We start from the raw sequence: 23,553 nt of genomic DNA on the forward strand, positions 1-23,553 counted from the left end.
AAAGAGATGCTCCTCTCAGCCAGTAGGCTGCTGCTCCTCTCAGCCAATAGCTTGTGGTCTGCTGCTCCTCTCAGCTAGTAGGCTGCTGCTCCTCTCCCCCAGTGGTCTTCTGCTCCTTTCAGCCAGTAGACTGCTCCTCCTCTAAGCCAGTAGGCTGCTGCTCCTCTCCCTCAGTGGGCTGCTGCTCCTCTCAGCCAGTAGAATGCTGCTCCACTCAGCCAGTAGACTGCTACTCCTCTCAGCCAGTAGGCTGCTGCTCCTCTCAGCCAGTAGACTGCTGCTCCACTCAGCCAGTAGACTGCTGCTCCTCTCAGCCAGTAGACTGCTGCTCCTCTCAGCCAGTAGACTGCTGCTCCTCTCAGCCAGTAGACTGCTCCTCTCAGCCAGTAGGCTGCTGCTCCTCTCAGCCAGTAGACTGCTGTTCCTCTCAGCCAGGGGACTGCTGCTCCTCTCAGCCAGGAGACTGCTGCTCCTCTCAGCCAGTGGGCTGCTGCTCCTCTCAGCCAGTAAACTGCTGCTCCTCTCAACCAGTAGACTGCTGCTCCTCTCAGCCAGTGGGCTGCTGCTCCTCTCAGCCAGTAGACTGCTGCTCCTCTCAGCCAGTAGACTGCTGCTCCTCTCAGCCAGTAGACTGCTCCTCTCAGCCAGTAGGCTGCTGCTCCTCTCAGCCAGTAGACTGCTGTTCCTCTCAGCCAGGGGACTGCTGCTCCTCTCAGCCAGGAGACTGCTGCTCCTCTCAGCCAGTGGGCTGCTGCTCCTCTCAGCCAGTAAACTGCTGCTCCTCTCAGCCAGTAGACTGCTGCTCCTCTCAGCCAGTGGGCTGCTGCTCCTCTCAGCCAGTAGATTGCTGCTCCTCTCAGCCAGTAGACTGCTGCTCCTCTCAGCCAGTAGGCTGCTGCTCCTCTCAGCCAGTAGACTACTGCTCCTCTCAGCCAGGGGACTGCTGCTCCTCTCAGCAAGTAAACTGCTGCTCCTCTTAGCCAGTAGACTGCTGCTCCTCTCCCCAAGTGGGCTGCTACTCCTCTCAGCCAGTAAACTGCTGCTCCTCTCAGCCAGTAAACCGCTGCTCCTCTCCCCAGTGGGCTGCTGCTCCTGTCAGCCAGTAGGCTGCTGCTCCTCTCAGCCAGTAGACTACTGCTCCTCTCCCTCATTGAGCTGCTTTTCCTCTCAGCCAGGGGATTGCTGCTCCTCTCTGCCAGTAGACTGCTGCTTCTCTCCCCAGTCAGCTGCTGCTCCTCTCAGCCAAATAGACTGCTGCTCCTCTCAGCCAAATAGACTGCTGCTCCTCTCAGCCAAATAGACTGCTGCTCCTCTCAGCCAAATAGATTGCTGCTCCTCTCAGCCAAATAGTCTGCTGCTCCTTTTGGTCAGTAAAGAACTGCTCTTCTCAGCCAGTAGGCTGCTGTTCCTCTCAGCCAGGAGTCTGCTGCTCCTTTCAGCCAGTAGGCTGCTGCTCCTCTCAGCCAGGAGACTGCTACTCCTCTAAGCCAGTTGGCTGCTGCTCCTCTCAGACAGTAGGCTGCTGCTCCTCTCCCCCAATGGTCTGCTGCTCCTTTCAGCCAGTAAAGAGCTGCTCCTCTCAGCCAGTAGGTTGCTGCTCCTCTCAGCCAATAGCTTGTGGTCTGCTGCTCCTCTCAGCTAGTAGGCTGCTGCTCCTCTCCCCCAGTGGTCTTCTGCTCCTTTCAGCCAGTAGACTGCTCCTCCTCTAAGCCAGTAGGCTGCTGCTCCTCTCCCTCATTTGGCTGCTGCTCCTCTCAGCCAGTAGAATGCTGCTCCACTCAGCCAGTAGACTGCTACTCCTCTCAGCCAGTAGGCTGCTGCTCCTCTCAGCCAGTAGACTGCTGCTCCACTCAGCCAGTAGACTGCTGCTCTTCTCAGCCAGTGGGCTGCTGCTCCTCTCAGCCAGTAGACTGCTGCTCCTCTCAGCCAGTAGACTGCTGCTCCTCTCAGCCAGTAGACTGCTCCTCTCAGCCAGTAGGCTGCTGCTCCTCTCAGCCAGTAGACTGCTGTTCCTCTCAGCCAGGGGACTGCTGCTCCTCTCAGCCAGGAGACTGCTGCTCCTCTCAGCCAGTGGGCTGCTGCTCCTCTCAGCCAGTAAACTGCTGCTCCTCTCAACCAGTAGACTGCTGCTCCTCTCAGCCAGTGGGCTGCTGCTCCTCTCAGCCAGTAGACTGCTGCTCCTCTCAGCCAGTAGACTGCTGCTCCTCTCAGCCAGTAGACTGCTCCTCTCAGCCAGTAGGCTGCTGCTCCTCTCAGCCAGTAGACTGCTGTTCCTCTCAGCCAGGGGACTGCTGCTCCTCTCAGCCAGGAGACTGCTGCTCCTCTCAGCCAGTGGGCTGCTGCTCCTCTCAGCCAGTAAACTGCTGCTCCTCTCAGCCAGTAGACTGCTGCTCCTCTCAGCCAGTGGGCTGCTGCTCCTCTCAGCCAGTAGATTGCTGCTCCTCTCAGCCAGTAGACTGCTGCTCCTCTCAGCCAGTAGGCTGCTGCTCCTCTCAGCCAGTAGACTACTGCTCCTCTCAGCCAGGGGACTGCTGCTCCTCTCAGCCAGTAGACTGCTGCTCCTCTCCCCAAGTTGGCTGCTACTCCTCTCAGCCAGTAAACTGCTGCTCCTCTCAGCCAGTAAACCGCTGCTCCTCTCCCCAGTGGGCTGCTGCTCCTGTCAGCCAGTAGGCTGCTGCTCCTCTCAGCCAGTAGACTACTGCTCCTCTCCCTCATTGAGCTGCTGTTCCTCTCAGCCAGGGGATTGCTGCTCCTCTCAGCCAGTAGACTGCTGCTCCTCTCCCCAGTGAGCTGCTGCTCCTTTCAGTCAAATAGACTGCTGCTCCTCTCAGCCAAATAGACTGCTGCTCCTCTCAGCCAAATAGACTGCTGCTCCTCTCAGCCAAATAGACTGTTGCTCCTCTCAGCCAAATACGCTGCTGCTCCTTTCGGTCAGTAAAGAACTGCTCTTCTCAGCCAGTAGGCTGCTGCTCCTCTCTCCCAGTGGGCTGCTGCTTTTCTCAGCCAAATAGACTGCTGCTCTTCTCAGCCAGTGAACTGCTGCTCCTCTCAGCCAGTGGGCTGCTGCTCCTCTCAGCCAGTAGACTGCTGCTCTTCTCAGCCAGTGAACTGCTGCTCCTCTCAGCCAGCGGCCTGCTGCTCCTCTTCCTCAATGGGCTGCTGCTCCTCTCAGCCAGTGGGCTGCTGCTCCTCTCAGCCTGTAGACTGCTGCTCCTCTCAGCCAGTAGACTGCTACTCCTCTCAGCTAGTAGGCTGCTGCTCCTCTCAGCCAGTAGACTGCTGCTCCTCTCAGCCAGTAGACTGCTGCTCCTCTCAGCCAGTGGGCTAATGCTCCTCTCAGCCAGTAGACTGCTGCTCCTCTCAGCCAGTAGACTGCTGCTCCTCTCAGCCAGTGTGCTGCTGCTCCTCTCAGCCAGTGGGCTGCTGCTCTTCACAGCCAGTAGAATGCTGCTCCTCTCAGCCAGTAGACTGCTGCTCCTCTCAGCCAGTGGGCTGCTGCTCTTCACAGACAGTAGAATGCTGCTCCTCTCAGCCAGTAGACTGCTGCTCCTCTCAGCCAGTAGGCTGCTGCTCCTCTCAGCCAGTAAACTGCTCCTCTCAGCCAGTAGACTGCTGCTCCTCTCAGCCAGTGGGCTGCTGCTCCTCTCAGCCAGTAGACTGCTGCTCCTCTCAGCCAGTAGACTGCTGCTCCTCTCAGCCAGTAGACTGCTGCTTCTTTCAGCCAGTAGACTACTGCTCCTCTCAGCCAGTAGACTGCTGCTCCTCTCAGCCAGTAGACTGCTGCTCCTTTCAGCCAGTAGACTACTGCTCCTCTCAGCCAAATAGACTGCTGCTCCTCTCAGCCAAATAGACTGCTGCTCCTCTCAGCCAAATAGTCTGCTGCTCCTTTCGGTCAGTAAAGAACTGCTCTTCTCAGCCAGTAGGCTGCTGTTCCTCTCAGCCAGGAGTCTGCTGCTCCTTTCAGCCAGTAGGCTGCTGCTCCTCTCAGACAGGAGTCTGCTGCTCCTCTAAGCCAGTAGGCTGCTGCTCCTCTCAGCCAATATACTGCTGCTTCTCTCAGCCAGGAGACTGCTACTCCTCTAAGCCAGTTGGCTGCTGCTCCTCTCAGACAGTAGGCTGCTGCTCCTCTCCCCCAATGGTCTGCTGCTCCTTTCAGCCAGTAAAGAGCTGCTCCTCTCAGCCAGTAGGTTGCTGCTCCTCTCAGCAAATAGCTTGTGGTCTGCTGCTCCTCTCATCCAGTAGGCTGCTGCTCCTCTCCCCCAGTGGTCTTCTGCTCCTTTCAGCCAGTAGACTGCTCCTCCTCTAAGCCATTAGGCTGCTGCTCCTCTCCCTCAGTGGGCTGCTGCTCCTCTCAGCCAGTAGAATACTGCTCAACTCAGCCAGTAGACTGCTACTCCTCTCAGCCAGTAGGCTGCTGCTCCTCTCAGCCAGTAGACTACTGCTCCACTCAGCCAGTAGACTGCTGCTCCTCTCACAGCCAGTGGGCTGCTGCTCCTCTCAGCCAGTAGACTGCTGCTCCTCTCAGCCAGTAGACTGCTGCTCCTCTCAGCCAGTAGACTGCTCCTCTCAGCCAGTAGGCTGCTGCTCCTCTCAGCCAGTAGACTGCTGTTCCTCTCAGCCAGGGGACTGCTGCTCCTCTCAGCCAGGAGACTGCTGCTCCTCTCAGCCAGTGGGCTGCTGCTCCTCTCAGCCAGTAAACTGCTGCTCCTCTCAGCCAGTATACTGCTGCTCCTCTCAGCCAGTGGGCTGCTGCTCCTCTCAGCCAGTAGATTGCTGCTCCTCTCAGCCAGTAGACTGCTGCTCCTCTCAGCCAGTAGGCTGCTGCTCCTCTCAGCCAGTAGACTACTGCTCCTCTCAGCCAGGGGACTGCTGCTCCTCTCAGCAAGTAAACTGCTGCTCCTCTTAGCCAGTAGACTGCTGCTCCTCTCCCCAAGTGGGCTGCTACTCCTCTCAGCCAGTAAACTGCTGCTCCTCTCAGCCAGTAAACCGCTGCTCCTCTCCCCAGTGGGCTGCTGCTCCTGTCAGCCAGTAGGCTGCTGCTCCTCTCAGCCAGTAGACTACTGCTCCTCTCCCTCATTGAGCTGCTTTTCCTCTCAGCCAGGGGATTGCTGCTCCTCTCTGCCAGTAGACTGCTGCTCCTCTCCCCAGTCAGCTGCTGCTCCTCTCAGCCAAATAGACTGCTGCTCCTCTCAGCCAAATAGACTGCTGCTCCTCTCAGCCAAATAGACTGCTGCTCCTCAGCCAAATAGATTGCTGCTCCTCTCAGCCAAATAGTCTGCTGCTCCTTTTGGTCAGTAAAGAACTGCTCTTCTCAGCCAGTAGGCTGCTTTTCCTCTCAGCCAGGAGTCTTCTGCTCCTTTCAGCCAGTAGGCTGCTGCTCCTCTCAGCCAGGAGACTGCTGCTCCTCTCAGACAGTAGGCTGCTGCTCCTCTCCCCCAATGGTCTGCTGCTCCTTTCAGCCAGTAAAGAGATGCTCCTCTCAGCCAGTAGGTTGCTGCTCCTCTCAGCCAATAGCTTGTGGTCTGCTGCTCCTCTCAGCTAGTAGGCTGCTGCTCCTCTCCCCCAGTGGTCTTCTGCTCCTTTCAGCCAGTAGACTGCTCCTCCTCTAAGCCAGTAGGCTGCTGCTCCTCTCCCTCAGTGGGCTGCTGCTCCTCTCAGCCAGTAGAATGCTGCTCCACTCAGCCAGTAGACTGCTACTCCTCTCAGCCAGTAGGCTGCTGCTCCTCTCAGCCAGTAGACTGCTGCTCCACTCAGCCAGTAGACTGCTGCTCCTCTCAGCCAGTAGACTGCTGCTCCTCTCAGCCAGTAGACTGCTGCTCCTCTCAGCCAGTAGACTGCTCCTCTCAGCCAGTAGGCTGCTGCTCCTCTCAGCCAGTAGACTGCTGTTCCTCTCAGCCAGGGGACTGCTGCTCCTCTCAGCCAGGAGACTGCTGCTCCTCTCAGCCAGTGGGCTGCTGCTCCTCTCAGCCAGTAAACTGCTGCTCCTCTCAACCAGTAGACTGCTGCTCCTCTCAGCCAGTGGGCTGCTGCTCCTCTCAGCCAGTAGACTGCTGCTCCTCTCAGCCAGTAGACTGCTGCTCCTCTCAGCCAGTAGACTGCTCCTCTCAGCCAGTAGGCTGCTGCTCCTCTCAGCCAGTAGACTGCTGTTCCTCTCAGCCAGGGGACTGCTGCTCCTCTCAGCCAGGAGACTGCTGCTCCTCTCAGCCAGTGGGCTGCTGCTCCTCTCAGCCAGTAAACTGCTGCTCCTCTCAGCCAGTAGACTGCTGCTCCTCTCAGCCAGTGGGCTGCTGCTCCTCTCAGCCAGTAGATTGCTGCTCCTCTCAGCCAGTAGACTGCTGCTCCTCTCAGCCAGTAGGCTGCTGCTCCTCTCAGCCAGTAGACTACTGCTCCTCTCAGCCAGGGGACTGCTGCTCCTCTCAGCCAGTAGACTGCTGCTCCTCTCCCCAAGTGGGCTGCTACTCCTCTCAGCCAGTAAACTGCTGCTCCTCTCAGCCAGTAAACCGCTGCTCCTCTCCCCAGTGGGCTGCTGCTCCTGTCAGCCAGTAGGCTGCTGCTCCTCTCAGCCAGTAGACTACTGCTCCTCTCCCTCATTGAGCTGCTGTTCCTCTCAGCCAGGGGATTGCTGCTCCTCTCAGCCAGTAGACTGCTGCTCCTCTCCCCAGTGAGCTGCTGCTCCTTTCAGTCAAATAGACTGCTGCTCCTCTCAGCCAAATAGACTGCTGCTCCTCTCAGCCAAATAGACTGCTGCTCCTCTCAGCCAAATAGACTGCTGCTCCTCTCAGCCAAATACGCTGCTGCTCCTTTCGGTCAGTAAAGAACTGCTCTTCTCAGCCAGTAGGCTGCTGCTCCTCTCCCAGTGGGCTGCTGCTTTTCTCAGCCAAATAGACTGCTGCTCTTCTCAGCCAGTGAACTGCTGCTCCTCTCAGCCAGTGGGCTGCTGCTCCTCTCAGCCAGTAGACTGCTGCTCTTCTCAGCCAGTGAACTGCTGCTCCTCTCAGCCAGCGGCCTGCTGCTCCTCTTCCTCAATGGGCTGCTGCTCCTCTCAGCCAGTGGGCTGCTGCTCCTCTCAGCCTGTAGACTGCTGCTCCTCTCAGCCAGTAGACTGCTACTCCTCTCAGCTAGTAGGCTGCTGCTCCTCTCAGCCAGTAGACTGCTGCTCCTCTCAGCCAGTAGACTGCTGCTCCTCTCAGCCAGTGGGCTAATGCTCCTCTCAGCCAGTAGACTGCTGCTCCTCTCAGCCAGTAGACTGCTGCTCCTCTCAGCCAGTGTGCTGCTGCTCCTCTCAGCCAGTGGGCTGCTGCTCTTCACAGCCAGTAGAATGCTGCTCCTCTCAGCCAGTAGACTGCTGCTCCTCTCAGCCAGTAGGCTGCTGCTCCTCTCAGCCAGTAGACTGCTGCTCCTCTCAGCCAGTGGGCTGCTGCTCTTCACAGACAGTAGAATGCTGCTCCTCTCAGCCAGTAGACTGCTGCTCCTCTCAGCCAGTAGGCTGCTGCTCCTCTCAGCCAGTAAACTGCTCCTCTCAGCCAGTAGACTGCTGCTCCTCTCAGCCAGTGGGCTGCTGCTCCTCTCAGCCAGTAGACTGCTGCTCCTCTCAGCCAGTAGACTGCTGCTCCTCTCAGCCAGTAGACTGCTGCTCCTTTCAGCCAGTAGACTACTGCTCCTCTCAGCCAGTAGACTGCTGCTCCTCTCAGCCAGTAGACTGCTGCTCCTTTCAGCCAGTAGACTACTGCTCCTCTCAGCCAGGAGACTGCTGCTCCTCTCAGCCAGTAGGCTGCTGTTCCTCTCAGCCAGGAGTCTTCTGCTCCTTTCAGCCAGTAGGCTGCTGCTCCTCTCAGCCAGGAGACTGCTGCTCCTCTCAGACAGTAGGCTGCTGCTCCTCTCCCCCAATGGTCTGCTGCTCCTTTCAGCCAGTAAAGAGATGCTCCTCTCAGCCAGTAGGTTGCTGCTCCTCTCAGCCAATAGCTTGTGGTCTGCTGCTCCTCTCAGCTAGTAGGCTGCTGCTCCTCTCCCCCAGTGGTCTTCTGCTCCTTTCAGCCAGTAGACTGCTCCTCCTCTAAGCCAGTAGGCTGCTGCTCCTCTCCCTCAGTGGGCTGCTGCTCCTCTCAGCCAGTAGAATGCTGCTCCACTCAGCCAGTAGACTGCTACTCCTCTCAGCCAGTAGGCTGCTGCTCCTCTCAGCCAGTAGACTGCTGCTCCACTCAGCCAGTAGACTGCTGCTCCTCTCAGCCAGTAGACTGCTGCTCCTCTCAGCCAGTAGACTGCTGCTCCTCTCAGCCAGTAGACTGCTCCTCTCAGCCAGTAGGCTGCTGCTCCTCTCAGCCAGTAGACTGCTGTTCCTCTCAGCCAGGGGACTGCTGCTCCTCTCAGCCAGGAGACTGCTGCTCCTCTCAGCCAGTGGGCTGCTGCTCCTCTCAGCCAGTAAACTGCTGCTCCTCTCAACCAGTAGACTGCTGCTCCTCTCAGCCAGTGGGCTGCTGCTCCTCTCAGCCAGTAGACTGCTGCTCCTCTCAGCCAGTAGACTGCTGCTCCTCTCAGCCAGTAGACTGCTCCTCTCAGCCAGTAGGCTGCTGCTCCTCTCAGCCAGTAGACTGCTGTTCCTCTCAGCCAGGGGACTGCTGCTCCTCTCAGCCAGGAGACTGCTGCTCCTCTCAGCCAGTGGGCTGCTGCTCCTCTCAGCCAGTAAACTGCTGCTCCTCTCAGCCAGTAGACTGCTGCTCCTCTCAGCCAGTGGGCTGCTGCTCCTCTCAGCCAGTAGATTGCTGCTCCTCTCAGCCAGTAGACTGCTGCTCCTCTCAGCCAGTAGGCTGCTGCTCCTCTCAGCCAGTAGACTACTGCTCCTCTCAGCCAGGGGACTGCTGCTCCTCTCAGCCAGTAGACTGCTGCTCCTCTCCCCAAGTGGGCTGCTACTCCTCTCAGCCAGTAAACTGCTGCTCCTCTCAGCCAGTAAACCGCTGCTCCTCTCCCCAGTGGGCTGCTGCTCCTGTCAGCCAGTAGGCTGCTGCTCCTCTCAGCCAGTAGACTACTGCTCCTCTCCCTCATTGAGCTGCTGTTCCTCTCAGCCAGGGGATTGCTGCTCCTCTCAGCCAGTAGACTGCTGCTCCTCTCCCCAGTGAGCTGCTGCTCCTTTCAGTCAAATAGACTGCTGCTCCTCTCAGCCAAATAGACTGCTGCTCCTCTCAGCCAAATAGACTGCTGCTCCTCTCAGCCAAATAGACTGCTGCTCCTCTCAGCCAAATACGCTGCTGCTCCTTTCGGTCAGTAAAGAACTGCTCTTCTCAGCCAGTAGGCTGCTGCTCCTCTCTCCCAGTGGGCTGCTGCTTTTCTCAGCCAAATAGACTGCTGCTCTTCTCAGCCAGTGAACTGCTGCTCCTCTCAGCCAGTGGGCTGCTGCTCCTCTCAGCCAGTAGACTGCTGCTCTTCTCAGCCAGTGAACTGCTGCTCCTCTCAGCCAGCGGCCTGCTGCTCCTCTTCCTCAATGGGCTGCTGCTCCTCTCAGCCAGTGGGCTGCTGCTCCTCTCAGCCTGTAGACTGCTGCTCCTCTCAGCCAGTAGACTGCTACTCCTCTCAGCTAGTAGGCTGCTGCTCCTCTCAGCCAGTAGACTGCTGCTCCTCTCAGCCAGTGGGCTAATGCTCCTCTCAGCCAGTAGACTGCTGCTCCTCTCAGCCAGTAGACTGCTGCTCCTCTCAGCCAGTGTGCTGCTGCTCCTCTCAGCCAGTGGGCTGCTGCTCTTCACAGCCAGTAGAATGCTGCTCCTCTCAGCCAGTAGACTGCTGCTCCTCTCAGCCAGTAGGCTGCTGCTCCTCTCAGCCAGTAGACTGCTGCTCCTCTCAGCCAGTGGGCTGCTGCTCTTCACAGACAGTAGAATGCTGCTCCTCTCAGCCAGTAGACTGCTGCTCCTCTCAGCCAGTAGGCTGCTGCTCCTCTCAGCCAGTAAACTGCTCCTCTCAGCCAGTAGACTGCTGCTCCTCTCAGCCAGTGGGCTGCTGCTCCTCTCAGCCAGTAGACTGCTGCTCCTCTCAGCCAGTAGACTGCTGCTCCTCTCAGCCAGTAGACTGCTGCTCCTTTCAGCCAGTAGACTACTGCTCCTCTCAGCCAGTAGACTGCTGCTCCTCTCAGCCAGTAGACTGCTGCTCCTTTCAGCCAGTAGACTACTGCTCCTCTCAGCCAGGAGACTGCTGCTCCTCTCAGCCAGTAGACTGCTGCTCCTCTCAGCCAGGAGACTGCTGCTCCTCTCAGCCAGTAGACTGCTGCTCCTCTCAGCCAGTAGACTGCTGCTCCTTTCAGCCAGTAGACTACTGCTCCTCTCAGCCAGGAGACTGCTGCTCCTCTCAGCCAGGGGACTGCTGCTCCTCTCAGCCAGTGTGCTGCTGCTCCTCTCAGCCAGTAGACTGCTGCTCCTCTCAGCCAGATGGCCTCTGCTCCTCTCAGCAAGTGAGTTGCTCCTCCTCTCAGCCAGTAGACTGCTGCTCCTCTCAACCAGTAGACTGCTGCTCCTCTCATCCAGTAGACTGCTGCTCCTCTCAGCCAGTAGACTGCTGCTCCTCTCAGCCAGTAGACTGCTGCTCCTCTCAGCCAGTGGGCTGCTGCTCCTCTCAGCCAGTGGGCTGCTGCTCCTCTCAGCCAGTAGACTGCTGCTCCTCTCAGCCAGTAGACTGCTGCTCCTCTCAGCCAGTGGGCTGCTGCTCCTCTCAGCCAGTAGACTGCTGCTCCTCTCAGCCAGTGGGCTGCTGCTCCTCTCAGCCAGTAGACTGCTGCTCCTCTCAGCCAGTAGACTGCTCCTCCTCTCAGCCAGGAGACTGCTGCTCCTCTCAGCCAGTAGACTACTGCTCCTCTCAGCCAGTAGACTGCTGCTCCTCTCAGCCAGTGGGCTGCTGCTCCTCTCAGCCAGCAGACTGCTCCTCCTCTCATCCAGTAGTCTGCTGCTCCTCTCAGCCAGTGGGCTGCTGCTCCTCTCAGCCAGTTAAGACCTTCCTGACACACACTCACTCAGAGAGAATTGTCTGCATCTGCAATATATCCACGCACACAGCTGGTGCATTGTTTTAATTAGCCTGAACTGGTTCTCAGCCACTTAACACCATCCTAACAGACACACACACACCTGACGTATTATTTGATGGAGTTAGAGTTAGAAACCATGGCAACAGTGTTTACTACTTGTCTTACTGCTGGTCTTACTGCTGGTCTTACTGCTGGTCTTACTGCTGGTCTTACTGCTGGTCTTACTGCTGGGACGCTGAGGACTGGGTTTACTGTTGGGATTACTGCTGGGAGGCTGAGGACTCGGTTTACTGTTGGGATTACTTCTGGGAAGCTGAGGATTGGTTTTACAGTTGGGATTACTGCTGGGAGGCTGAGGACTGGTTAACTGTTGGGATTACTGCTGGGAGGCTGAGGACTGGGTTTACTGTTGGGATTACTGCTGGGGGCTGAGGACTGGTTTTACTGTTGGGATTACTGCTGGGAGGCTGAGGACTGGTTTAACTGTTGGGATTACTGCTGGGAGGCTGAGGACTGGTTTTACTGGTGGGATTACTGCTGGGAGGCTGGGGACTGGTTTTACTGGTGGGATTACTGCTGGGAGGCTGAGGACTGGTTTTACTGGTGGGATTACTGCTGGGAGGCTGAGGACTGGTTTTACTGTTGGGATTACTGCTGGGAGGCTGAGGTCTGGGTTCACTGTTGGGATTACTGCTGGGAGTCTGAGGATTGAGGATTGGGGGCTGAGGGCTGGGTGATGAGGGCTGAGGAATTGAGGGCTGGGGAAATTATGGATGAGGGCTGGGGACTGGTGGCTGAGGGCTTGGGAGATCAGGGGCTATTGATGATGGCTGATGGCTGAGAGGGAGAGGGCTGAGGGCTGGGGGCTGAGGGCTGGGTGATGAGGGCTGGTGGCTAAGGGCTGGGTTATGAGGGCTGGGTGATGAGGGCTGGGGGCTAAGGGCTGGGTTATGAGGGCTGGGTGATGAGGGTTGGGTGATGATTGCTGGGGGCTGAGGGCTGGGTGATGAGGGCTGGGTGATGAAGGCTGGGTGATGAGGTTTGGGTGATGATTGCTGGGGGCTGAGGGCTGGGTGATGAGGGCTGGAGGCTAAGGGCTGGGTGATGAGGGCTGGGTGATGAGGGCTGGGTGATGAGGGTTGGGTGATGATTGCTGGGGGCTGAGGGCTTAGAGGGAGAGGGCTGAGGGCTGGGTGAGGAGGGCTTGGTGATGATTGCTGGGGGCTGAGGGCTGGGTGATGAGGGCTGGGTGATGAGGGTTGGGAGGCTGAGTGAGATGAGATATGGAGGTGGGTGAGATCTACCAGCTAGATAGAGTCTTTAAGTGTTACTATTATTGTTCTTCATATATCTCTGTGTATCCACCCTCCTTCACTCTCTTCATCTCTCTCTCTGTCCCTCTCTCGCTCTCTTCATCTCTGTCTCTCTCTCGTTCGCTCTCTTCATCTCTCTCTCTCTCCCTCCTTTGCTCTCTTCATCTCTGTCTCTCTCTCCCTCCTTCGCTCTCTTCATCTCTGTCTCTCTCTCCCTCCTTCGCTCTCTTCATCTCTCTTTCTCCCTCTCTCGCTCACTTTCTCTCTCTATCTGACTCTCGCACTCTCTCACTCTCTCGCTTTCTCTCTCTCTGTATCTTGCTCGCTCTCGCTTTGACGTTCTCTGTCTCTCTCTTACCTCTTCCTTGTTTTCTCCTTGTGGCATTGGGTTGAGAATGGTGTAAGCCTAGTGCTGAGAAAGGGTTAGCCAACCACTGAACAAAGAGACCTCAATAGGCATGCATTTTTAAATCCATCGATTTTGTAAAACCGACACATCTGCTAGTGGGTGCACTACTGATAAACTCAGTTAGCTGAAAACATGTCAGGTGGTGTATCTCTCCCTCTCCTCATGCTCTTTCTTTCCCCTACACCTTTCTGTTTACATCAATATTTGTCTTTTCTCTCTCTCTCTCTCTCTCTCTCTCTCTCTCTCTCTCTCTCTCTCTCTCTCTCTCTCTCTCTCTCTCTCTCTCTCTCTCTCTCTCTCTTGCTCTCTCTCTCTGTCTCTCTCTCTGTCTCTATCCCCTCTCTCTCTCTGTCTCTCTCCTGCTCTGGCTCCTCTCTGTCTCTCTCTCTCTCTCTCTCTCCTCTCTCTCTCTCTCTCTCTCTCTCTCTCTCTCTCTCTCTCCTCTCTCTCTCTCTCTCGCTCTCTCTCTCTCTCTCTCTCTCTCTCTCTCTCTCGCTCTCCTCTCTCTCCTCTCTGTCTCTCTCTCTGTCTCTCTCTCTCTCTCTCTCTCTCTCTGTCTCTCTCTCTGTCTCTGTCTCTCTCTCTCTCTCTCTCTCTCTCTCTCTCTCTCTCTCTCTCTCTCTCTCTCTCTCTCTCTCTCTCTCTCTCTCTCTCTCTCTCTCTCTCTCTCTCTCTCTCTCTCTTCTCTCTCTCTCCTCTCTCTCTCTCTCTCTCTCTCTCTCTCTCTCTCTCTCTCTCTCTCTCTCTCTCTCTCTCTCTCATTGACCATGTTTACATCCGCTCAGTATTCCAGATAGTAGCTCATATCCAGCTTAACATCTTATGGGGAATAAGTTATTTAGATGCACCTTTGATCTCCCTCTCATGAGTATCCCCATACACATGAATAAATAGAATATTCCTCATTTAAGTCCACATGTAACTGAATAATAACTGAAATGTGGACACTGACTGTAGGCCTATAAGCTCTCACATGTAGAGTAATATATTATTAACTCGTGCTGAATGATGCATTTCTTGCAGTGAAATTATACAAAAATGTAAATGTTATCACGGGAACAAGAGTGGAGAAATATGATTTCTTTCTTTCAGTATCTCTTGAGAAAATGTGAATATACGAGTAATGTGTTATCTTTGACACTGTCATGCAAGCAGACAGTTTTTCAACCACATAAATTATGCACCCAAGAAGAACTGAAATCTTATCAGAAATGTGTTTTCATCGTTTTCTCAGATTTTCATTTCCTTTAAACCGGTCAAACTGACACATCTTTTGGACATTTTGCACAGGACCAATCTTTCTACTGTTTTGGAGTTATTGCGTTTTGTCCCCGGTCCCTAAACTAAACAGATCTTCAGTTTCTCCCCGGTCCCTCAACGAAACACACACCTTTACTGTTGTTAACTAGATTACGTATGCATTCATTCTATCGATGTAAGACATAATTCAGGTAAGCTATATTTAGTCTTCTGGGGCAACAAGGTATGACAGAAGTGTAGCTGCAGGTATTGTGGAGGCAGGTAGCCTAGTGGTTAGAGCGTTGGACTAGTAACCGAAAGGTTGCAAAATAGAATCCCAGAGCTGACAAGGTAGAAATCTGTTGTTCTGCCCATGAACAAGGCCACCATTGAAAATAAGAATTTGTTCTTAACTGGCTTGCCTAGTTAAATAAAGAAATCAAACTATGGTTTACAAACAAATGTCAAAATTATAGTAGGCTACATTATTACGAAATTATTGTGGTGGATCAAACTGCGCAGGTAGCCTACTTTTTGAAGTGATTTATTTGACAATCAGATGAGAATATTATCACACAACACCCATGACATACAAAACTGATTCTGTCCATACCGCAAAAACAACAGTAAATGGAATGAGATGTTTACATGGTGCAGTATCCCATCTAAAATCAGCATATCCCAAGCATCTTATCTGGGTTCCTCATAACCGGTATAAGCTTTTTTGGGATATTGTAAACGGGATATGATATTTATATGCGTCAACTCAAAAGCAGAATACTTGAATATACCAAATAATAACGGGATATTCACGTGTCATTAAAAATCTCTGTGGGAACTCGTTCAAGACAGTTGGAAAAGCATTCCAGGTGAAGCTGGTTGAGAGAATGCCAAGAGTGTGAAAATCTGTCATCAAGACAAAGGCTGAAAAATCTAAAAAATAAAAGATATTTTGATTTCTTTAACACTATTTTGGTTACTACATTATTCCAGGTGTGTTATTTCATCATTTTGATGTCTTCATTATTATTCTACAATGTAGAAAATAGTAAAAATAAAGAAAAACCCTTGAATGAGTAGGTGTTCTTAAACTTTTGACCCGTAGTGCATGTTAAAGACGGTGGGGCTCAAGCTGCATCCCTGTCTCACCCCATGGCCCTGTAGAAAGAAATGTCTGTGTTTTTTGCCAATTTTAAAAACAAACTTGTTGTTTGTGTTCATGGGTTCATAATGTCATCTGTTTTTTCCCCAACACCACTTTCCATCCATTGTAAAGCAGAACATATTGAATCCAAAATCTTTTTGAAATCAACAAAGCGATAAATACTTTGTCTTAGTGTTTAGAGCATTGGGCCAGTAATTGAAAGGTTGCTGGATCGAATCCCAGAGCTGACAAGGTAAAAATATGTTGTCTGCCCCTGAGCATGGCAGTTAACCCAAAACAAAACAAATGGATAAATGAAAAATGGAGCGGCGATGGCTAGAAAGCCGGTGACGTCGACCGCCGAATGCCGCCCGAACAAGGAGAGGAACCTCCCGCACCTCAGACTCCTGCAGCGTACCAGCCACCACCGCCCCGAGGAGAGACACATGGAACGAGGGGTTAATATGGTAATCGGGGGGAAGCTGTAACCTGTAACATACCTCGTTCACTCTCATCAGGACTTTAAATGGCCCCACAAACAGCTTCCGGCAGGACAGGCGGAGTGACAGGTTTCGGGATGAGAGCCAGACCCGTTCCCCCGGTGCGAACACCGGGGCCTCACTGCGGTGGTCTTTTGGCGCAGCGCGGCCTGCTGGAGGTGACCATGGGCGGCTTCCCAGGTCTCCTCCACATGTCTGAACCAATCATCCACCGCAGGAGCCTTGGTCTGACTCCGATGCCACGGTGCCAGAACCGGCTGGTACCCTAATACACACTGAAAGGGGGAGAGGTTAGTGTAAGAGTGGCGGAGCGAATTCTGCGCCATCTCTGCCCAGGGCATGAACACCGCCCACTCCCCCGGCCGGTCCTGGCAATACGACCGAAGAAACCTGCCCACATCCTAGTTCACTCTTTCCACCTGCCCATTACTCTCGGGGTGGAAACCTGAGGTGAGGCTGATCGAGACCCCCAGACGTTCCATGAACGCCCTCCAGACTCTCGAAGTGAACTGGGGACCTCGATCAGACACTATATCCTCAGGCAACCCGTAGTGCCGGAAGACGTGTGTAAACAGGGCCTCCGCAGTTTGTAGGGCCGTAGGGAGACCGGGCAGAGGGAGGAGACGACAGGACTTAGAGAAACGATCCACAACGACCAGGATCGTGGTTTTGCCCAGTGAGAGAGGAAGATCCATCAGAAAATCTACCGATAGGTGTGACCAAGGCCGTTGTGGAACGGGTAACGGGCAGGTGTCTAGGGGCCTTACACTGGGCACACACCGAGCAGGAGGAAACATAAACCCTCACGTTCTTTGCCAAGGTTGGCCACCAGTACTTCCCAGTCAGATAGCGCACCGTCCGACCGATCCCCGGATGACCAGAGGAGGGTGATGTGTAGGCCCAATAGATCAACTGGTCATGGACAGCAGACGGAACGTACTGACGCCCAACGGGACACTGGAGTGAAGCGGGCTCTGTACGTAACGTCTGCTCAATGTCCGCGTCCAGCTCCCACACGACCGGCGCTACCAGGCAGGAGGCCGGGAGAATGGGAGTCTGATCCATGGGCTGCTCCTCTGTGTCATACAACCTTCACATTCTGGGAACCTGGTCTGTAGGACAGGGTAAACACAAAACGGGTAAAGAACATGGCCCACCTTGCCTGACGAGGATTCAGTCTCCTAGCTGCCCAGATGTACTCCAGGTTGCTGTGATCAGTCCAAATGAGGAAAGGGTGTTTAGCCCCCTCAAGGCAATGTCTCCAAGCCTTCAAAGCCCCTGACCACAGCCAACAGCTCCCGGTCCCCCACATCATAGTTCCGCTCCGCCGAGCTGAGCTTCTTCGAGAAGAAGCACAGGGGCGGAGCTTCGGTGGCGTGCCCGAGCGCTGAGAGAGCACGGCTCCTATCCCAGCCTCGGACGCGTCAACCTCCACTATTAATGCCAAAGAGGGATCCGGATGGGCCAGCACAGGAGCGAAGGTAAACAGAGCTCTTAGGTGCCCAAAAGCCATGTCCGCCTCCGCCGATCACTGCAGACGTTACAGGACCCCCCCCGTTCAGCAGTGAGGTAATGGGAGCAGCCACCTGGCCAAAACCCCAGATAAATCTCTGGTAGTAATTGGCAAACCCTAAAAATCACTACACCTCCACCATGGTGGGAGTCGGCCAATTACGCACGGCTGCAATGCGGTCACTCTCTATCTCCACCCCTGATGTGGAAATGCGATACCCCAGGCTGCTGAAAGAACAGGCATTTCTCAGCCTTGACGTACAGGTCATGCTCCAACAGTCGTCCAAGTACCATGCGCACCAAGGACACATGCTCGGCGCGTGTAGTGGAGTATATCAGAATGTCATCGATATACACCACTACACCCTGCCCATGCAGGTCCCTAACATCTCGTCTACAAAGGATTGGAAGACTGATTGAGCATTCATCAACCCGTACGGCATGACGAGGTACTCATAATGCCCTGAGGTGGTACTAAACGCCGTCTTCCACTCGTCTCCCTCCCGGATACGCACCAGGTTGTATACACTCCTGATATCCAGTTGGAAGAAGTGTGCCCCGTGCATTGACTCAATCGTCGTGGTGATAATAGGTAGCGGGTAACTGTACCTCACCGTGATTTGATTGAGACCTCGATAGTCAATGCACGGGCGCAGACCTCCATCCTTCTTCTTCACAAAAAAGAAACTCGAGGAGGCGGGTGTAGTGGAGGGCCGAATGTACCCCTGACGCAGGGATTCGGCAACATACGTCTCCATAGCCGCTGTCTCCGCTTGCGACAGGGAACACACGTGACTCCTGGGAAGTGCAGCGTCTACCAGGAGATTTATGGCACAATCCCCCTGTCGATGGGGTGGTAATTGAGTCTCCTTCGTTTTACAGAAGGCGAGAGCCAAATCGGCATATTCAGGGGGAATGCGCATGGTGGAGACTTGGTCTGGATTTTCCACCGTGGTAGCACCAACGGAAACAATTACACACCTCCCCAAGCACTCTCGCGACCACCCCGTGAGATCCAGCATAGCTGATTTAATATTAAATCAACTTCACATATATGTTCAAAAGGCATATTTATTGTGGAACTACCTATCGAACACTTAACCTGTTTGGCGTGCAAGCCCGACATCAGTACACTTATGACAACAGCCAGCTCAAAGTGCAGGGCGCGAAATTCAAAAGATATATTTTTTTAATATTTAACTTTCACACATTAACAAGTCCAAGACACCAGATGAAAGGTACACATCTTGTGAATCAAGCCAACATGTCCGATTTTTTAAATGTTTTACAGGGAAGACACAATATGTAAATCTATTAGCTAACTTCTCTGGCAACTTCTCTGACAAGCACCCCCAACCCCCCCCCCCCCTCACTGATTAGCATCGCGTCACAATGAAACGGAAAATCTAAATATCATAAAATCACAAGTCTAAGACACCAAATGAAAGATACAGATCTTGTGAATAAAGCCACCATTTCAGATTTTTAAAATGTTTTACAGGGAAGACACAATATGTAAATCTATTAGCTAACCACGTTAGCAAAAGACACCATTTTTCTTTGTCCACCGTTTTTTCTCTCCACCAGTAGCTATCACCAATTCGGCCAAATAAAGATATTGATAGCCACTAACCAAGAAAAAACCTCATCAGATGACAGTCTGATAATATATTTATTGTATAGGATAGGTTTTGTTAGAAAAATTTGCATATTTCAGGTATAAATCATAGTTTACAATTGCACCCACCATCACAACTCGACTAGAATAAATACACAGAGCAACGTGTATTACTTAATTACTAATCATAAAACATTTCTTAAAAATACACAACTCACAGCAATGGAAAGTCACAGATCTTGTGAATTCAGACAATATTTCAGATGTTCTAAGTGTTTTACAGCGAAAACACAATAAATCGTTATATTAGCATACCACATATGCAAACGTTACCCGACCATTGATTCAAGCCAAAGAGAGCGATATCGTTATCATCGCCAAAATATATTAATTTTTTCACTAACCTTCTCAGAATTCTTCCGATGACACTCCTGTAACATCATATTACAACATACATATAGAGTTTGTTCGAAAATGTGCATATTTAGCCACAAACAACCGTGGTTATACAATGACAATACTAGCAAAACTAGCCTGAAAATGTCGGACGCCATCTTTCACAGTGATCTTGTCTCATGGATAACTATTCATAAACTTGACTAAAATAATATAAGTTGGACAGCTATCGAAAGACAAATTAGTTTTTAATGCAATCGCTGATTTACATTTCTAAAATTATCCTTACTGTGCAATACAGGGTTCGCCAAGCGAAGCTATACCAAACAAAATGGCGGAATATGCGTTTTAAATTTTTCGACAGAACAACGATTTATCATCTTAAATATTTCTTACTATGAGGTGATCTTCAATCAGAGTCTTGGGCAATGTATCCTTTCTTGGGTCTAATCTTCTTTTGGTCGAAAGATGTCCTCTGTCCGTCGAAATGCCCACTAACGTTCGACCGGGACCCCGAAACGTGCCCGGAGCTTCAAAGAGCATCACATAGAAATGCCTCAAAATCGCACTAAACGGATATAAATTGCTATAAAACGGTTTAAATTAACTACCTTATGACGTTTTTAACACCTATAACGAGTAAAAACATGACCGGCGCTATATTACTGGCTAAACCAAGGCTTGGAAAAAGGTCAGTCAGATGTCCTTCTTGCGTTGAGCGCAGAGTCCAAAAGAACGCTACTTCCGGTATTTGGTGATTTATAGAGGCACTGATTGCGCAATCGACTCCATTCAAATTGTCACCACTTACTGACATCTAGAGGAAGGCGTGGGCAGTGTTTGTATCCTCATAGGATTTACAGAGACTTTAAAACTGATCTGGAACCAGAGGCCAAGATGTCTGAAATCTCACACACTGGGAGGAAAAGTGCTGTAGAATGAGTTCTGTTTCACTCAGAGACATAATTCAAACGGCTATAGAAACTAGAGAGCGTTTTCTATCCAATAATAACAATAATATGCATATTGTACGAGCAAGAATTGAGTACTAGGCAGTTTAATCTGTAGAGCAAATTATGCTAATGCGAAACAGCACACCCTATAGTGGCAAGAAGCTAACCACTTTAGCAAAAGACACCACTATTTTTACTCCATCAGTTTTTTACTACATCAGTAGCTATCACAAATTCGACCAAATAAAGATATAAATAGCCACTAACCAAGAAACAACTTCATCAGATGACATATTTATTGTATAGCATATGTTTTGTTAGAAAAATGTGCATATTTCAGGTATAAATCATAGTTTACATTGCAGCTACAGTCAGAAATTGCACCGAAAGCAGACAGAAAAATTACAGACACCAACGCCAAATAACTAAATACTCATCATAAAACATTTCTGAAAAATACGTAGTGTACAGCAATTGAAAGACAGGCATCTTGTGATTCCAGACAATATTTCCGATTTATCAAGTGTTTTACAGCGAAAACACAATACAGCGTTATATTAGCTTAGCACAATAGCAAACATAACAACAGCATTGATTCAAGGCAAAAATAGCTATAACGTATAAACCACCAAAATATATTAATTGTTTCACTAACCTTCTCAGAATTCTTCAGATGACAGTCCTGTAACATCATATTACACAATGCATATAGAGTTTGTTCGAAAATGTGCATATCTAGCGGCACAAATCGTGCTTAGACAATGAGAATAGTGTCCATATGGTCAAGCAATCTGTCCGGCGCCATCTTGTAAAGGCACCTTTTCTTATCAAATACTATTCATAAACTTGACTAAAAAAATACAGGTTGGACAGCAATTGAAAGACAAATTAGTTCTTAATGCAATCGCTGAATTACATTTTTAAAATTAACCTTACTGTGCAATACAGGCTGCGATAACGCAAGGCTACACTGCAGGAAATGGCGTCTTATGCATTTGACATTTTTCAACAGAACAATGAATTATCAGCATAAATAGTTCTTACTTTTAGATGAACTCCCATCAGAATTTGGGGAAATGTGTCCTTTGTCCAAAAGAATCGTTGCTAGGTTGGAGAACGTCGTCTTCAACGTTGCAATTAGCAATAAACAATAGCCATGTGGGCCAGAGATACCCAACTTCCTACAACGTCACGAAAATAAATACCCGAAAATTGCAATATACTGACATAAACTGATATAATTCGGTTTAAAATAACAACATTACGATGTCTTCAACACCTATATCGAATAAAAACAGAGCCGGATATATCTAGGAGCTAATACGGGAGCTTCTAAAATGACATGCCAAGACCCTTCCTGCGTCAGAGCGAAGAGTGGAAAGATGGGACACTTCGGTTCCAAGCAATTTATAACCTTTGGGACCTACGTAAAAACTCCATTTCAACTCTCCCAATTTGCTGACACCCAGTGAAAGGCATATGCAGTGCATCTCAACCAATAGAGGACAGGCAAATTAATACACAGGTCTCAGAACAGCCAGCAAAATTCTGCATTCTGACATACACATAGGAAAATTGCTCTAAGTCCAGTTCTGTTTCACCCACAGATATAATTCAAACGGTTTTAGAAACTAGAGTGTTTTCTATCCAATAGTAATAATAATATGCATATTGTACGAGCAAGAATTGAGTACGAGGCCTTTTTGAAATGGGAACCTTTTATCTGGCTACTCAATACTGCCCCTTGAGCCCAAAGAGGTTAACTTACATCACCTCTCTCTGAATTTGCCATTCAGTTCCAGTAGGAGCTGATTATCTAAGTTAATTGAGTCTATCCCGGCTCGCATTGCAGTGAAGTGCAGTCCAGCACAGATAAAAAGACGCTCACCGGCGGCAGATGCAGGTCTGCTTTGAGTTTTGAGGGACAACGTCTTTATGTACGGAAACAAATGAATTAAATCCATTTTGTCCGATGGACCAGCAAGATACTCATCCAGCTCCACTGTACCTTCTGAATGTTTGGTTGTCAGTGATGACAATAAATCCTCTTCATCAAATGAATGCTGCCTTAGATGCTCAGTCTCGTTGTCACGTTCCTGACCTGTTTTCCATTGTTTTTGTATGTGTTTAGTTGGTCAGGGCGTGAGTTGGGGTGGGCATTCTATGTTATGTGTTTCTATGTTGGGTTAAATGTGTTGCCTGATATGGTTCTCAATTAGAGGCAGGTGTTTGACGTTTCCTCTGATTGAGAACCATATTAAGGTAGGCTGTTCTCACTGTTTGTTTGTGGGTGATTGTCTTCCGTGTCTGTTTATTTCGCCCCACACGGGACTGTTTTGTTGTCGTTCGCGTATGTAGTCTGTTCCTGTTCGTGCGTTCTTCGTGTTATTATGTAAGTTCCATGTTCAGGTCTGTCTACGTCGTTTTGTTGTTTTGTAATTTGCCAAGTGTTTTTCGTGTTCGTCTTCGTCTTTAAATAAACCATCATGTATTCATCACCCGCTGCGCCTTGGTCCGCTCATTGTCCTCAAGACGATCGTTACACTCGTCCTGTGTGATTGTGTCAAGATGATTCTTCAGGTACGCCAAACCTGTACATTGGAAACAACACAACATTCAGTGCTTTCAGCAAACTCTGGTGTATGTTCATCCACCTCTGGCCTGCTCGCCTCCCTACCTCTGAGGAAGTACAGTTCCCGCTCAGCCCAGTCAAAACTGTTCACTGCTCTGGCACCCCAATGGTGGAACAAACTCCCTCACGACGCCAGGTCAGCGGAGTCAATCACCACCTTCCGGAGACACCTGAAACCCCACCTCTTTAATTAAGGAATACCTAGGATAGGATAAAGTAATCCTTCTAACCCCCCCCCCCCTTAAAAGATTTAGATGCACTATTGTAAAGTGGTTGTTCCACTGGATATCATAAGGTGAATGCACCAATTTGTAAGTCGCTCTGGATAAGAGCGTCTGCTAAATGACTTAAATGTAAATGTAAATGTATGTGGCTGCCAACACAATCATAGTACTGGCATCGCAATAGCTCTAACACAGACTTCTACACTTGTTATTCTCAGATACTGAGATTGATTTGAGTTGTTCAAATACATTCAGATCAGACAGATTCTCTAATGTTGAGGTGAGTCCATGTCTGGCTAAACAAACCCAAACCCAAACGTAGTTATACGCCAAGGTTGTTGTCCAGCACCTGTAATGCAACTTAAATAACGAAAAGAAGAAAAACCTAACAAAAAACAATGAATGAAAAGACTCAAAGACCAAAAGATGTCATTATACGGACAATGAGGTTAAAACCTTTCGGAGAAAAAGATCATACCAGCTGTGATGACATCAGCTTTGTCAGTCCAAGATGTCTTGAACTTTGGCAGAAGGATTGCAGCAGCAATAAGCTGTGGCTACTCCATCATTTCTCCAAAGCGCTTTTGGAGACCGTTCTGAATGGCTCTGAT

At 51.1% G+C, this 23,553-nt stretch overlaps 2 protein-coding genes across 2 annotated transcripts in view; one reads left to right on the plus strand and one right to left on the minus strand.

The window, feature by feature from the left end:
* Positions 1 to 23,553, plus strand: part of LOC129822417 (muscleblind-like protein 1) — a 211,732-nt gene that overhangs the window by 29,015 nt on the left and 159,164 nt on the right. The gene's annotated exons all lie outside the window — the stretch shown is intronic.
* LOC129822541 (uncharacterized) lies at positions 11,482 to 15,815 on the minus strand. The gene is made up of 3 exons (XM_055880846.1): positions 15,730 to 15,815; positions 11,791 to 12,247; positions 11,482 to 11,703 (listed from the first exon to the last, which is right to left on the minus strand). The coding sequence occupies exons 1-3, from the start codon at positions 15,813 to 15,815 to the stop codon at positions 11,482 to 11,484; spliced, it is 765 nt and encodes a 254-aa protein (XP_055736821.1).

The sequence above is a fragment of the Salvelinus fontinalis genome, chromosome 24, assembly GCF_029448725.1.
Source record: "Salvelinus fontinalis isolate EN_2023a chromosome 24, ASM2944872v1, whole genome shotgun sequence".
NCBI classification, from domain to species: domain Eukaryota; kingdom Metazoa; phylum Chordata; class Actinopteri; order Salmoniformes; family Salmonidae; genus Salvelinus; species Salvelinus fontinalis.